A 14,499-nucleotide genomic window follows, 5' to 3' on the forward strand; every position below is an offset into this window, starting at 1 on the left:
AAACATAATAGGAATGCAGGAAGAAATGAAAGGGAAAAGGCATAGTAAACATGCAAAGCATTTTGCAATAAGATTATTTTTGCTAGGTCAAGGTAATATAATTTCATTAGCTTGCACTAAACGCACATGGCTGGAATGATGACTGCAAAATAAACCTTAGAAATCTCCATATTCAGACTAATACAGATGTTCAGAATAACACAGAAACAGGTCTATGTCTCCAAACATACTTTGTATACCTGAAGCAACCAAAGTGAAATCTACTGACAGAAGATATATTTTTAAGGATTTACACCTTAAGATATGAAGCGATGGCTTAGGTCTTCAGAGTGGGAGCAAGAGAAAAATGTTGAGTTCCTCACCACTGAGAGATCCCCCAACTCCTACCTGAGTGTCGGGATCCACGTGTTTCTTGTACCCTCGCTGACTCACTTGATTACCTCCTGGAATGACTCCCCTATCTCCTCTCATCCCTAGTGACAGGGAACATCTCCCCAGAGCATATTTTCCATGGTTTTCATCCCCACCTGGCCCTGCGTAACTGCAACTCGGAGTTTACTGATGGCACAGGGCACGTTTTGCAGGGGCTAACTGTTTAAGGGCAACTTTACAGGCAACGCAGGCGAGAAGATCTAGGCTTGCTGTTTTCACTTCTCTTTGACTGGTAGGCTGGCAACACTGCAAAGAAAAGCAAGGGGGGGAAAAATAAATTCTACGTTACTGGCTTTTCTGGAGTTTGAATTAGAAAGAAGCAAGTTCAGAAGCTGGTAACTGTCCTTACTCCTTCAGCTTGACTGCTCTGGTGTATGTTGGAAGGGCATCTCTAATTATTAACTTCTTACCAGGGGTCATGGGAGGTACCTGTGGTAGTCAGCTCCCATGACCAAACCTAAGTTATTAATTATGATAAAAAAAGAACTGGGATCTTGGAAAACTTGGGAAATTCCTGAAGGACTGCTTTATTTTAAAACAAGATTTGCATGCAGGTTCTCGAGGTGAGCCGAAGCGATTGCAGGGCCTCAGCTGAATATATTGTAGGAGGTTTTCAATAGGAATAGTGAAGCCACGGGATGTTTGAGGAAAAGAATGTAACAATGAGTAAATAAATTTGTGGCCATTGAAAAGAAAATTGAAAATATTAAACATTCCAAACTGTTTTGATTCAAAACTGAGCTTTTTTTTTTACTGTGATGCATTCACATTGCTTATGTGGCCACTTTAAACAAAATTGGAACCTTCAGTTTAAAAACCATTAATGATGATTTCCACAGATTCAATTTTTTTCAAAAAATATATTTCAAAACAGGTAATTAATTAAGAGCTGCCTCTTTCCTGCAAACAACTTTTATTTTGATGAATCTGCATCTTCTATGGAAAGATTTAAAAATCTTCAACCACTTCTAGTCATGAAACATGCAGGGTTCAAGCCAATGTTAAATATCTATTTTAAATTTGCAATTTTTGTTGACTGTCTCTCTTATGGAGACATATGACAGCTTAAAAAATGATTGTGCCTCTAAGTGCCTCTGTTTTTAAGATGCCTCAGGCTGAAATTAAAAAATGTTCAGAAAACTAGTTCCTTAAAAATTCACAAAATTCAAGCACTTGGAATTGATTTGCACTTTTGAAAAATCAAGCTGTTGTATATTTGGTAACATGAAAAAATATTTCATTCACATAAAATAAGACATTGTCTTTGTATTCACGAAAAGTATTTTAAGGTGTAGGTTTCTCCTTGGAAGTTAAAACACCTTACAAGAAAGTATAATTTATAGAATAATCATATTAAGCGTATTTTAAGGCAACAAATAATGTTAATTCTTGTAGTTTTCCACAATTAATATGTTTTGACTGTTACCTCATAACTTTATCTGGAGAGCTAATAAATGACAAATGACATGCATTTTTCATGACTCTGCATGTCAGTTATTTATCAAGTTACCTCCAATATTTCAGTTGCCTTTATCAAATACATGGAAAAATCAATATCTGATAGGACTCCATGGCGTGTAGCAAAGTATATAAGCATGAGGTTTGTATTGCTTGGTCACTCTCAATTTGTCACTTGGGTTCAAACCATCTGACTTAGAAGTTGCTCTTAAATCCTCATCATTTCACTGTTATCTGATTTGCAGGAATCCGAGACTTAAGCAACCATGTCCAGCCCCAGTGAGGCAGAACTCATTCACATGTTTAAGGGGATTCCCTTCACCACCAGGTCTTCTCCAGAACTTTTAAAATCCTTGGATACTTTTGATGCTAGAGAAGATGATGTCCTTTTGGTTTCCTATCCCAAGTCTGGTAAGTTCTACTTAGATGTTAATTGCAAGAAGTCTCAATTGTTTGTTTCATGTTCTCTGCTTAAACTAGTTGGGAAATGTCTGAGTGCAAGAAACAGTGTAGGATGCTTAAGTATGTGGATATATTATTCTGTCAGTAAGTGTTCAAATTACAAAAAACATGGGTCATTTATCTAAATCTTTATTCTTTCATTGAAAATAATCTCAGGTGTTTTCACACTGGAAAGCAAATAAGTATTTTTTTCTCGTAAGCAAAATCTGTACTTCAAGGATTTTCCTGAGGACTTTCTACATTCAATTATGAGCAAGTCAAGAGTTGTATTAAATTATTTGTATGGCTCTTGGCTGTAGATTTATTAATTTCTTATTCCCTCTCCCCCCCGCCTCACATGCACATAGAAGCACACACCAAAGAGGAAGCTCAATCAGTACTTTCCAAATATACAGACTCAAGTTACTATAAGAAAAAAACCCAAGTTATTCTAAAATAAATGATAAAAAAATCATAGAACCACCTCTCAGTTGACAAGTAGTTTGTCTAATGAGATTGTTTTGGTTCCAATATTAACACTTCTCACAGAGTTACTTTGTAATTCAGCTACAGCCTTCATTTTTTCAGTATTTATATATTTGGAGCCAATGGGATTATTCAGTTATGTAAAGTTTCTTGAATCTGGGGGATTAGAAGTGTCACTTGTGCAGTAGCAAGCTGCTTCCATATGCAAAATGCATGTTCCACATATTTTCTCAGTAACGAATCTTCCTTTTCTTCTTTTTTTTTTTCCCCCTTAAAATTACTTTTCTGCAGGCACTCACTGGCTTGCAGGAGTTATAACAAAGCTTTACAACACTCAAGTTACTCTAACATCTCCCATTGAATTTGGAGACATTTCCAGACTGGAGGAGCTGAATAAACTCTCATCAAAGAGAATCATCCCAACGCACTTGGACTACGACATGCTACCTCCAAATTTTAAGAATAAAAAATGCAAGGTAAGACAAAAAGATAGAAAAGCAGTAAGATATGTTAAGTGTCTATTAGGAATCTATTTTGTCCTTTTGATCCTTAATAATTTTGAAATGATTTACAGTTTCCAGAAGTGGTTTGCTGTGAATTTTGGAGACACAGCTGACCAGCAGTCGAAGGCAGCATGAGAAGAGAGTTGAGCTAGGGACTGGGTTCTGCTCCTGCCCCGATGCTCCCACGGGGTGATTTGTATACCAGGCACCACACAAGATAGAACATCAACATCTTTCAATCAGAAATATATTATTAGGGTTGGGGGTGTTCTCATGGCCCCATTTCCTAGTGGCTGGAGCACTGGCTTAGAAAATAGTTACCTCGAGTACTTAAAGGCTGTTCTGGGGGTGATGGTACTCTGCCCCTCCTCTTGAAAGTTTGAGAAGACCCTATACAGAGATGTTGGGCAAACAGAGGAGAACTGAAATATGCGAGGCAGATTCAGGTCACAGTTTTGAGTTCCTCCCATGCTAACATGGGATGTCTTTAAAAAATAAGCTCTGGGTCTCAGATTTTATATTAAAAGTCAAAAATTTCAGGATTACTCAGATCCAGACTTTTGGGACAGAGCTAATTTGAATGAAAAACCAAAATTTATGTTTTGCAGCTGCTCTGTGAATGATTATTAGTAAATGGTTTCATATGTTAGATATATGAGATAGCACACTGACTCATGAGTTAAAATGAGCACAGCCTCTTTCATAAAACTTAAACATTACCCAGCTGTAGCAAACGCACCCGTGTCCACATGGAATTGTTTACTAGTCACTACTGACTCCTGCCTAAGAAGAGACATACATTTCTATTTTAATGCCATGTTCACTGAAGGAGGAATCCTAAAGGAAAGGGTTTTGATGCTGCAAATTGCCTGTGAAAATGCTACATTTACACACAGAGCTCCTCTGAAATATTGGAAAGATATTATCACTAATAACCATATCGTCTTCATTTACAGATGATCTACATCAGCAGAAATCCAAAAGATACTGCAGTTTCCATGTATCATTACTACAGAGATAACCCAAACCTTCCCACTGTAGACACCTGGACTGCTTTCTTTGACTTGTTCTTAAAAGGAGATGGTAAGGATAAATGTTATGTTTTCTCCTTGCAGTTTACATTAGCTTATTAGGCACAGAAAGAGTTAAGAAATATGAACTGTGTAAAAATGCCTGATTGAACTCCTTATTCATATGGCATTAGTTGTGGGGTTTTTTTCAGGATAAATTCTAATGCCAAACTAAACAAGAGCAAATAATAGGATGCTATCTTCAGCCTTGCAAGGAGAAATTTTGATAAGCAGCTGCATTATTTCAGCACAACTGCTCTTTGCAGGCTGCTGCTCTTTGACATATCTCTTAAAAAACATATTCTCACAGACAAGTTACTGATTCCCTTTCTTCCCACAAACAGTCTGAAACCCCTGACAATTTGTTGATTCTGATGCGGAATTTTCTGTGTTAAAACATTTCCAACCTTGTCTTGTGAACCACAATAACAGACTGCTTCCCACCAAGAATTCATGTTTAAACTGTGATAGAGCAGGTATGCGTATACAGCTCCTCCCAAGCACTCGTAAGGGCAGCAGGGCTCACTGCAGCCAGCTCCTGTCCTTGGCGAGCAGGCTGGTGGGGCAGGCTCTCTGTTTGAAGGTGCTTAGCCAGCTCTACGCGGCTCACTGCCGTGCCAAAGGGCGGGCAACGGGGCATATGAGGAGACCGGCCCCAGGCTGCACCGCGAGCTATGCTTGCTGGGGTAGTGCCTTCTCCAATCTTGAAAACAGCCTTGGGTGGCCTTTCAGAGGGAGTCTGGATGCTTTCATAAGCCCTCCTGCACACACTCTGCCTGATGTGTTGTCTTAGTAGTGGGGTCCAAAGACCAAGGACAAGAGTGAGATTTTTTATGAGTGGCCATGGTGCCATGGAAGCTGACAACAGGACCGTGTTCCAGTTATCCACTCCCATTTTTAGTGTTTTATTACTCTTTTGAGGACATGTATTCCTGCTATACGACCGTAGTGACGATAACAGCAACAGCGACAGATCAGCTTGAAAACTTTGAAAGAAAAGTGCGATTGCAGTCATCACGGGCTTACATCAGAGCTCCAGAAGTCAATTTCACAGAATCATAGAATGGTTTCATAGAATCACAGAATCATGGTTTGGGTTGGGAGGAACCTTAAAAATCATCTGGTTCCAACCCCACTGCCATGGGCAGGGCCACTCTCCACTAGACCAGGTTGCTCAAACTTGTCTACTGGCTTTGGCTCAGGTCTTGTGTTCCCAGTTCAGAGCAGCCCTAAGGCACGTGCTTCAGTGATTTGCAGGATCTTGGCTTGTTTAGTATAAACTGTGAACTTACAATAGTGAAAAACAGAAGAGAGGATGCTATTAAATTTTAAAAGCATCTCCCACTTATCTGTAAATTAATAGCCACCTGCTATTTTCTGTGTGCTTACGCATGGCATAAAAAGATAACTATGTTGGTTACAACAGAAATTTATGTCAGAGGTGATGGGGAGAGAGAGGTGGTCACTTTTGCCCCAATAGAAACATGTGAAGGTTGTGCTCTTTGACTCAGATCCTGTAGCACTCTTGCAGAGTTAATCTCAGTTCAGAACAAGGGTGAGGACACGCGGAGACAACTGTGACGCTGTCCCTGGAGTCTGTGAGGCTGTGTGCTGTACCCCTGAAGCCAACAGCGCTGTTCTGTGTTATCGCTGCCCACAACCCCGGTGTGTTTGACCAGGACAGCGGGGTTTAATTGCACGCCATTTTGCTGGGACAAAATAGTTTGCTCCATTTAACAGACTCCGTGTTTCACTTCCTAGTGAAGTGATCATATTTCTAGCTGTGACCACAGACATGCAGACATTTGCTGAGATGCTCGGGTCCTGTCGGGCCAGTGTATTTTCCTTCATTGCTGGCCTTCCCTTAGATTTGGTGCCTATTTCCACTGCAGAATCATATCTCAGAACAGTTACCTTCATTTCTGATACAAAACCAAATTCCAACAAAAATGGTAACCTCTTTGGACTGTAAGCTTGAGTCAATGCACAAAAAAGAATTTAATCCATTTTAGAGAAATACAGGGTACACATTGAGAAGGGATCATTCCCCTAAATGTGGGAGATACAGTCAGAGTTATTTATGAATAAAATTTATATGAGTCTCTTTTACATGGGTTTTCTTTTCAGTTGTCTGTGGATCCTGGTTTGATCATTTCCTAAGTTGGGAAGAACATGAAAATGACAAAAACATCCTGTTTTTGTTCTATGAAGACATGAAGAAGGTACATATGCTCTCTGCTCTTATTTCAGAATGCATTAACATCATTAAAATATCAAAGAGCAAATTATAGTGAAAAAGGAGGAAGAAGAAAAATGTGAATGTATGTCTTTAGGCATATTTTATATTTGCATAGATCTTTACATCAGTGAGCTAATTCTGACTGCATAAGTTACATAAATATCACATCCTGTGAGAGTTGCATTTCATAGATGCAGGAGTGGGACACATATTACATGATTTTCCCCAGGCTACAGGAAAAATTTTAAGTTCCTTGTTCTTGGTCCTATGGAAAGACCAATGAAGGACATCTCTTGAGGGCCACACATTAACCTGCTTTGCCTGACATTTAAGTTGGAATTTCAAAAAGTGGTGTAAAACAAGAGAACTACTCATGGTCACTGGGACTCGTGCTCCCAATAAAGAAGAAAATTAGAGGCTGTGGGGGTAGGAAAAAAGTTTTTATAAAAGGAAATTACTATGCAGAAAACTCAAATACCAACATACCTTAGCTTTCAGAGAATGAATTTTTGGGTGAACAGAAAACACTTTATAGTGTTTCCATTAAAATAGTTTTAAAAAAACCCAACAAACAAACCACTACGAGGAATATAAACAAGCCATTTTGCATCCTGAGTCACTTGTTGGATCTCTAGATATAGCACCTCCAATGAAATAAGCTACTTACACAGAAGCTGAGCTTTGAGTATTTCCCTGTTCCCATCTGAGAGATAGGAGAACACTTTGCCTGAACTAGGAGTAAAATTGGCAATGTAATTGTATTTGTTATCACATACTTAGCATTTACTCATTTCTGTGAGTATGGGTAAGAGGGGAATCAGGCTTACTGTACCTGTCATCTACACAGTCTAATGACATGTTTAGCTTTGCTTGAAAGCAAATAAATGTGCGATAAGCTTGATATGCAATAAAATGGATCGTTTTCATATCAACTAAAAGTCTGATAATCAGCTCAGCAATATAAAAGCTTTCTTTTTCTTGTACCTCAGGATCTCCCTAAGACTGTAAAGGAAATTAGTCTGTTCCTGGGTTTAAACGTCAGTGACAATGATATCCAAGACATCTGCAAGAAGTCCTCATTCTCAGAGATGAAAAGCAACACAGAAAAGGAAAACAGCGATCCCAGTCACACCGTCTGTGCGCTGACATCCAACAGGAAGCTGATTTTCCGAAAAGGTAAGTTCCCTGGGCCAGGCTTAATACAGCAGAAGGAGTGGGAATCTAGCCAGAGGTCGCAGTCCAGCTCTTTCCCGGGCTGCAGTGACGTTTTGGGTCAGCCCTGGGAAGCAGTGACAGGATCCTTCCCTTTGAAGCCATCTTAAAAATCACTTTCTTTCTAAGTTCTCTGGTTTCAAATGCATACATATTAGAGAAGCACGGAGGAGTCTGAACGTCAGTCTGACTGATACTGCTCTGTGGGAGCTTTTGAGCTCAAAGGAAAGGTTCACGAAGCATTACTCTTTATCTGTCTTTTTTTATCTAAAAGTTGACCACCCCAGACTTTTACAATGTGTCCCATATGATATCACCTGCGAAGGTCACTTTAGTTTACTATAATGAGAAAGAGCAAGACACATTCCTTGCGAAGGAGACTTTGCCAGTAGCCTTTATCTCCCATACCACCTCTTATCTTACTGAAATGTTCATAAAAAAGGAATATGCTGACAATGGCAACAACAAAAGAATGAATGACTCAGTCACCTGATGGCCTCATAGGTAGCCTTCAGACTTTGGCCAAGTTGGAATCCACGGTAACGTCTTCAACAGTGCTTAGCTCAGATGTGACTTAAACATACCTGCAGGAGCTGTTTTCTTATTCCTGACACTTCAGAAGCTTCCTCAGATTTGGATAATAAGTAAATCAAAACCATAATGTTTATTTTTACTTAGTTAATTTTTGAACAATAATTGACAGATTAAAACTAAGATTTGTTTTAATTAAGAAAAACTTGGTTTCATTTATAAATAGGGAAATGGTACATTACAGTAATTCAGAATGTTTTTACCAATGAGCTGAAGCAAATGCCAAAATACAATCCCTCAGTAAAAAGCAAACAAACAAACAAACAACTCAGATACTTTTCTAAATCATGTGGATTTTGACAAAGCTAAATTGAAAAATTTGGGAAATCTCAACAGCTTCACTTCCAAGTAGTTCCCAAGAAAATCCCAAGGTTTTAGCCGGTTTCAGCCAGTTTACAGAAGATTATACATATATGTGTGTGTATATATATATATATAAAAATAAAATCCTTCAGGCTCTCTTTTCTTGTCCTTGTTGCCCAGAATGCTGGTTTAGTCAGCAGTTCTGGGATGCAGGGTCTTTAGAGAATGCATGAGGGGAAACTCTAAGCATTGTCTCATCAAAATATGTCTGTTTGAAAAACAATTTCCTGTTTGCTCAAGCTGGGTAACAGTTGAAACACTTTACTGAATACAAGTGTGCATGGCCACCCAGAAGTAGTTAATTGCCCATTTAAGCAGTGGGAAGCCTCATCCATAGAAAGCCCTAGAGATTAGGGGTGGGAGGGAGAGTGGGATTCAGCTATCAGGTCACTCTGGGCTCCTTTTTTAGGAGTCGTCTTTAGTCAGTGGAGAGATAGAGCTGCTTTTGGGGCACCATTCATTTGATGAGTTTTAGATGTTGACTCGGATGAGATGAATTTCAGCCAGGAAGGAACCGTTTCTCTCTAGTGACTGTGAAAGAGCCCAGGTGGAGGGAGACCTTTAACTGCATACATCTAAGGTGCAGCAAGATGCCTCTCTGCTGAGATGACCGAGAGCTCTGATTCCACCCAGGAAACCTGCTGCTCTTCATGTACCACTTGGTGGTGTTGGCACTAAGCAAGTCTGAGGCTGAGGGTTTAGCAGCCTTTATGGATGATGATCCAGCTGCTTCCATCAGAGTCTCACCAGACCAATGAAACATAATACTCATGATCATGACCTACCGCAGAGACTGCGGCTAATAATAGATTAATAATTTGTGCCGACTGCAACATGAACAAAACTGGGCTGCCTTTAAATCATTTTCTGCACGATATGTTGCTATAGCCTCACTGTTCTTTTTCTGCCCCTGCTCTCCTAGGCACTGTTGGTGACTGGAAGAACTATTTCACTCCAAAACAGAATGAAAGGTTTGAGGAGATATTTAATGAGAAAATGAAACTCAGCAAAAGGGCAAAAAGTCTCACCTATGAATTTTGACTCCATGTGAAGAACAATACCCAGTTATCAACAAACACAGATGGAGCAATTAGTGGGAAATTCTGAATGGGGGGCTCCCATTCAGTTTACACTCCTCCCAATAGACGGGATCGTAAACATGAGATTTTTCAGGACAAGAAAATTATAACACAACATCAGAGCTGAACTCAGTCTGCAGCGGGCAGATGGATATGGTTTAAAGAGAGTCAAGTGTCAGATCTGTTTTTCTACAACCAAATCTACTTTATGATTTATTTATTTTTTGCTCTAGAGGGATACAAATGGACTTCTTAGATCTGATTTAGGAATTTTACCTAAGATGTTAAGAAAAAAAAAAAAAAAACAAACCCATAAGAATCTGAATGTATAACAAGTCTAAAACCACATCATAAGAAAATAACCAAAGATTTGACCCAGACTTGCTCCCTCCCTGATCTACCATGATTTGAAAAGTGCCTATCTTATCAGACTTTGTTATTGATACTGAAGTTGAAAACTGCAGCTGTACATTCGAAGATCTGAAGTGAAGTTCATTTATAAAATGTCCTTTTTTTTTTTTTTAAATATGTAGTACTTTGATGTAACTTATTTCTGAGTTAGGTACTGTATAGTGTTTGTGTTTTAAATGCAACTGATATAAATCTGTGTAAATTTCTGCACCATATGTTGGGGAACTATAAATGTGAGTTTTTTCCATCTGATTTTCTTCCTGCAAAATGCTCGTTTCCAGTGTTTTGATGAAAACCACTTTACTTCACAGCCCTTGTGCAATAGAACTGAACAGTTCCACTGTGGCAAACAAACCACTACTCAGAGACAGTTTAATCTGAACACTGATAAGACAGATTTTCCAAGAATCGGCTGTCTCTGTTCACATCCAAGGGACTGTTCTAGGAACCCAGCGAAGATTTTTCTTCTGATTTATTCCATGATGTCTTTTCTGTCCTCAACTTCAATTTGCTTTGCAGGCTGGCTTTAAGGACTTTTCTCCCCAAACTAATTCTCCCCAACCATACAATTCCAAGGCATCAGCAGGCAGAAAAAAAGCATAGCGAAAGCTGATCAAAAAGAAACTCATGCAGACAAAGCATGATTACTCTGCTTTAACTCCTGTGTGCTCTGAAGGTAAAAATCCGTAACGCCAGCTCATCCTCTGGGGGTGTGGTTTCTGAAAAGCTGAGGTACGGCCTTCTTTACAGTGAACGCTAGTGCTCTCTTTAGCCGCACATTTCGGACTTGCCACACAGCTCTTTCCTTTCATACCTTGCTTGGTGCAAGCTGACTTCAATACCTACCGATTTTGCATCTGCACAAATGATACAGAGGTCACGTGCTAAAGATATCAGTACGAGAAAAGCCTGTTCAATAGCAGTCCCTCGCCATTTACCGATTCGACACAATTTAAGGGAGATCCTGTCCTGAGCACTGTTTTATGCATACAACCCATCCGGAAACCAGAAGTTTGTTTGTGTTGCTTTGCTCTTCTGACACTAAAACCACTCTCTCTCCCTCTTAAATGTCACGAACCACAGTTCACTTCCTTTCAGGTGTCCTTCTTCCTCTATTAATAAATTGCAAGAGATCAGCTAATGGGAATGTCTGAACATTTTACTTAATGACTTATTTTTTCCTAGCCCTTTGAGCATGGAAAAAAGCCAAAGGGTCCTTGGGTAAACGAAGTCTGCAAGCGAATTTATTAACTGCATTAAGATGACTGCTGTAAGTGGCATTTATATGTATATTCACAACATGAAATTGTGTGTGAAGGGACAAGGGTGAGGACATGGCATGTGGATCAATGAGGGGGTTAAAACATTACAGTCCTGAACTGGCTGAAGGGACACCATTAGAGTATAAGGTAGCGAGTGTTTTGCCAGCTGTCTGACCTCTAGCACTGCATTGCAGAGTTAAATGGACTTTCCAAATAAAGTTCCTCTCAGTAACAGTTTGTACTCACACGGCACTTTTAATCTCCAAATACAGCTGTACTCAAGCTTTACGCAATGCAGCCGCACCTGAGGTAGCACACAGCAGCTGGGTGGCAGTGAGTAATAGCCTGAGAAAGCAGCTTCTGCTAGTAACACTGCAGGGCAGCAGGTCCATCTATGCGCTGGCAGCTGTGGGCTGGGTAGCAAAACGGGCCCATGTCAGAGGTGCAGAAAGCCAGGCTGGGCACTGTTCCTAAAGGAGGCGGGTATGTGAGGGTAGCTACTGGCAACCAGGCTCTCCCAGCAGTTGCTACGCCTACCATTTCTTTCATCTTCTTTTCTCTTGCTCTCCCCACTGTGCTGCTACTCCCCCTCCCCTTCCTATGACTGTAGCAGAGGGATTCAAACTGAATTTTTCAAAGAATCGCCAATTTGGCTCCACAAGTCATTTTGGCAGGTCATAGAGATTTTCAAAACTTCCACAGTAAGATGTAAAAATGTCTCTTCCCCTCTCCGTTTTTCTTCTTTCTACGGCAGTTAAAACTTTTTGAGAAATTTCAGCCCTACAAAACAAAAATACTGGTCCAAAATGTACCTAGAGCACAGCAATACTAGGTTTGGAAGAAACAAAGTCCTGTGCAATCTCTATTACATGTAAATGGTGACAATACTGCTTTCTTATTTGGGCAATATATTCCACCTTCCTGAGTAAGGGTTCTTCTCAAGATTGATTTAATTAGAGGACAGCATTAAACATTTATGTCATCACAGCTAAGCCGTGAGGCTTCTACTCATTCTTCTTGAAGTTAGCCTCCTTTGCTTGCTACCCAGGCTTACCTGGCCTCTGGGTCAGATGAGAAAGAGCAAGAGCATTTTGAGGGCCAGAACTCTTGTGAGAGGAACACTTGAATTCCAGGCCTTGCTTCAAGGATCTTTTCCCTGAAAACATCACACAACTACCTTCTAAAGTAGCTCTCAGAGAAGAAAAGGTGCTCAGGTAAACATCCTAGCAACCTGACTTTAAGTCACATTAGCTCTGATACAATAAGTTTGATGCCTAAAGCAGTTTCTTGGAGGAAAACAATGACTGATGAAAAAAATCTCTCCAAATAGCGTCAGGAATGCCTTGCAGAAGATGCAAGTGAGTCTGGAGAAGTGAGTGGGAAAGAGCAGGCAGTGAAGGAATCTGAGCCAGTTCAGGTAATCTTTGAAGCCAGAAGTCATAGGAATATAGAGAAGACTCAGGGTAGATCAATTGGTGGGTTTCTGCAGTGGGTCTAAGTAGAGCAGAGATGCTCAGGGGATCAAGACAAGGTTTTACTTGTAACCATCTGTCAGCTGGAAAAGTAAATGTGGAGGACCAGAAGGAGTTTCCATGGGGCTTGCTTCATGACCAGCCGATCAGAGAGGGAAGACAGTCAGAGACCACAAAGAGCAAAGCGTGCTCCTTCTGCAAAGACCCAGTGGGATGGGACAGGAGGAATCAAACCTGACAGGAAGGGCTGAGTGTGGGGGTGAAGGTGATCGCTGAAAGACTGATCATGTTCAGAAAGGGGGGAAAGGGACCGAGTGGCTGTATCTCTCTTTCACCACTTCCAACCTCAGAGGTGACCACAATCCACCTTCTTTCAAGGGACCAGCAACTAAGAGAGACAGTTCTGCAGCAACTTCTCTATTAATTTTGATAGGAGACAGTCCTCCCCTTTTCCTGAATCTGTTTACCCATCCTGCATACTGCAGAGCATAAACTGCAGAAAAGGACGGTGAAAGACGGTGGGTGTCTGTCGTGGTGAGCCGTTGCCCTTCCTGGGCTCCCGAGCAAGAGGCTTCTCCTTGGCCAAGCAGAGAGGAGCGGCGGCACCTCGTGGCCCCAGTCGGGAACACGCGGCAGCTGCTCGAGTGAAAACCCAGCGACAGAAACGCACGAAGCCACGAATTCCCTGCCGTGCCTCCTTTCCGCCTCTTTCCGAACTGGTCCCGCAGGCCAACGCTAAGTGGTGAAAGAGTCACCTTGGGAACGACCATAACGCCATGCCACCAGAGACACGTCCGCCGTGGCGCGGGCTCTGCAGCCATCCAGGCTTTCTGCCAGTAAAAAGGGAAGCAGCGCTGCCTCCAAAAGACACAGAAACGTTTGTTCTTCACTGACATCTATTGACTGCAGTGTTTTCACTGCAAAGCTCTGCACGAGAAGTAGGCATTCATTTTCGCAGGATGCTGCGGGGCTCCAAAGCACAAGCAGATGCTGAAGGGAGTCAGACACAGGCTGGAGGGGACCAGGTCTGTCTCTGGGTAGGTAAGGACAGTCCTGATCCACAGCCTGCTTATGAAGTCCTTCATTTCTGACTGCCAGCGTGTGCAAGGATGTACCTGGGAAAGATCAGTCTGCACCACTGAGAATCTACTAGCAGCCACAGTAAAAACAGGATGAAGGGACAGAAGATGGCATTCACAAGTAAGCAAATATTGACGCTTAGGAGTAATAAAAGCAGATTTTCCTTTTCAGCCCGCAAGGCCTTTCACTAAAACAAAGGTTTGTTGTTCTCTGTCGTTTGTGACCTTGGGAAACTACTTAGACCTAATCCACCAGCCAGGTAGGTATTGCTGTGCTGCTCAAACTGCAGTTAGTTGCCTAGCTACTTAAGCGGGATGAGGAATTAATCAGTCTACAGCATTGCCTACTGGCTAAATCAAGGATTTACCTACAAGAAAAAAAAAAAAAAGGTATAGCAGGA

The 14,499-nt window shown here is 41.0% G+C and overlaps 1 protein-coding gene across 1 annotated transcript; it reads left to right on the top strand.

Moving 5' to 3' along the window:
- The first annotated feature begins 2,156 nt into the window (after positions 1-2,156).
- LOC129207750 (sulfotransferase 6B1-like) lies at positions 2,157-9,836 on the top strand. Its single transcript, XM_054829086.1, has 6 exons — positions 2,157-2,301; positions 3,109-3,293; positions 4,277-4,403; positions 6,518-6,612; positions 7,619-7,805; positions 9,718-9,836. Exons 1-6 carry the CDS (start codon positions 2,157-2,159, stop codon positions 9,834-9,836), a joined length of 858 nt encoding a protein of 285 aa, XP_054685061.1.
- Positions 9,837-14,499: the final 4,663 nt, after the last annotated feature.

The sequence above is a fragment of the Grus americana genome, chromosome 1 (genome assembly GCF_028858705.1).
Source record: "Grus americana isolate bGruAme1 chromosome 1, bGruAme1.mat, whole genome shotgun sequence".
Lineage (NCBI taxonomy): Eukaryota > Metazoa > Chordata > Aves > Gruiformes > Gruidae > Grus > Grus americana.

Bases quoted from the DNA above. Each gene is read 5' to 3' on its own strand.
- LOC129207750 (XM_054829086.1), top strand. From the start codon at position 2,157: ATGTCCAGCCCCAGTGAGGCAGAACTCATTCACATGTTTAAGGGGATT. The intron at 2,302-3,108 runs GTAAGTTCTACT...ACTTTTCTGCAG, and splicing joins GGTTTCCTATCCCAAGTCTG to GCACTCACTGGCTTGCAGGA. The intron at 4,404-6,517 runs GTAAGGATAAAT...TTTTCTTTTCAG, and splicing joins CTTGTTCTTAAAAGGAGATG to TTGTCTGTGGATCCTGGTTT.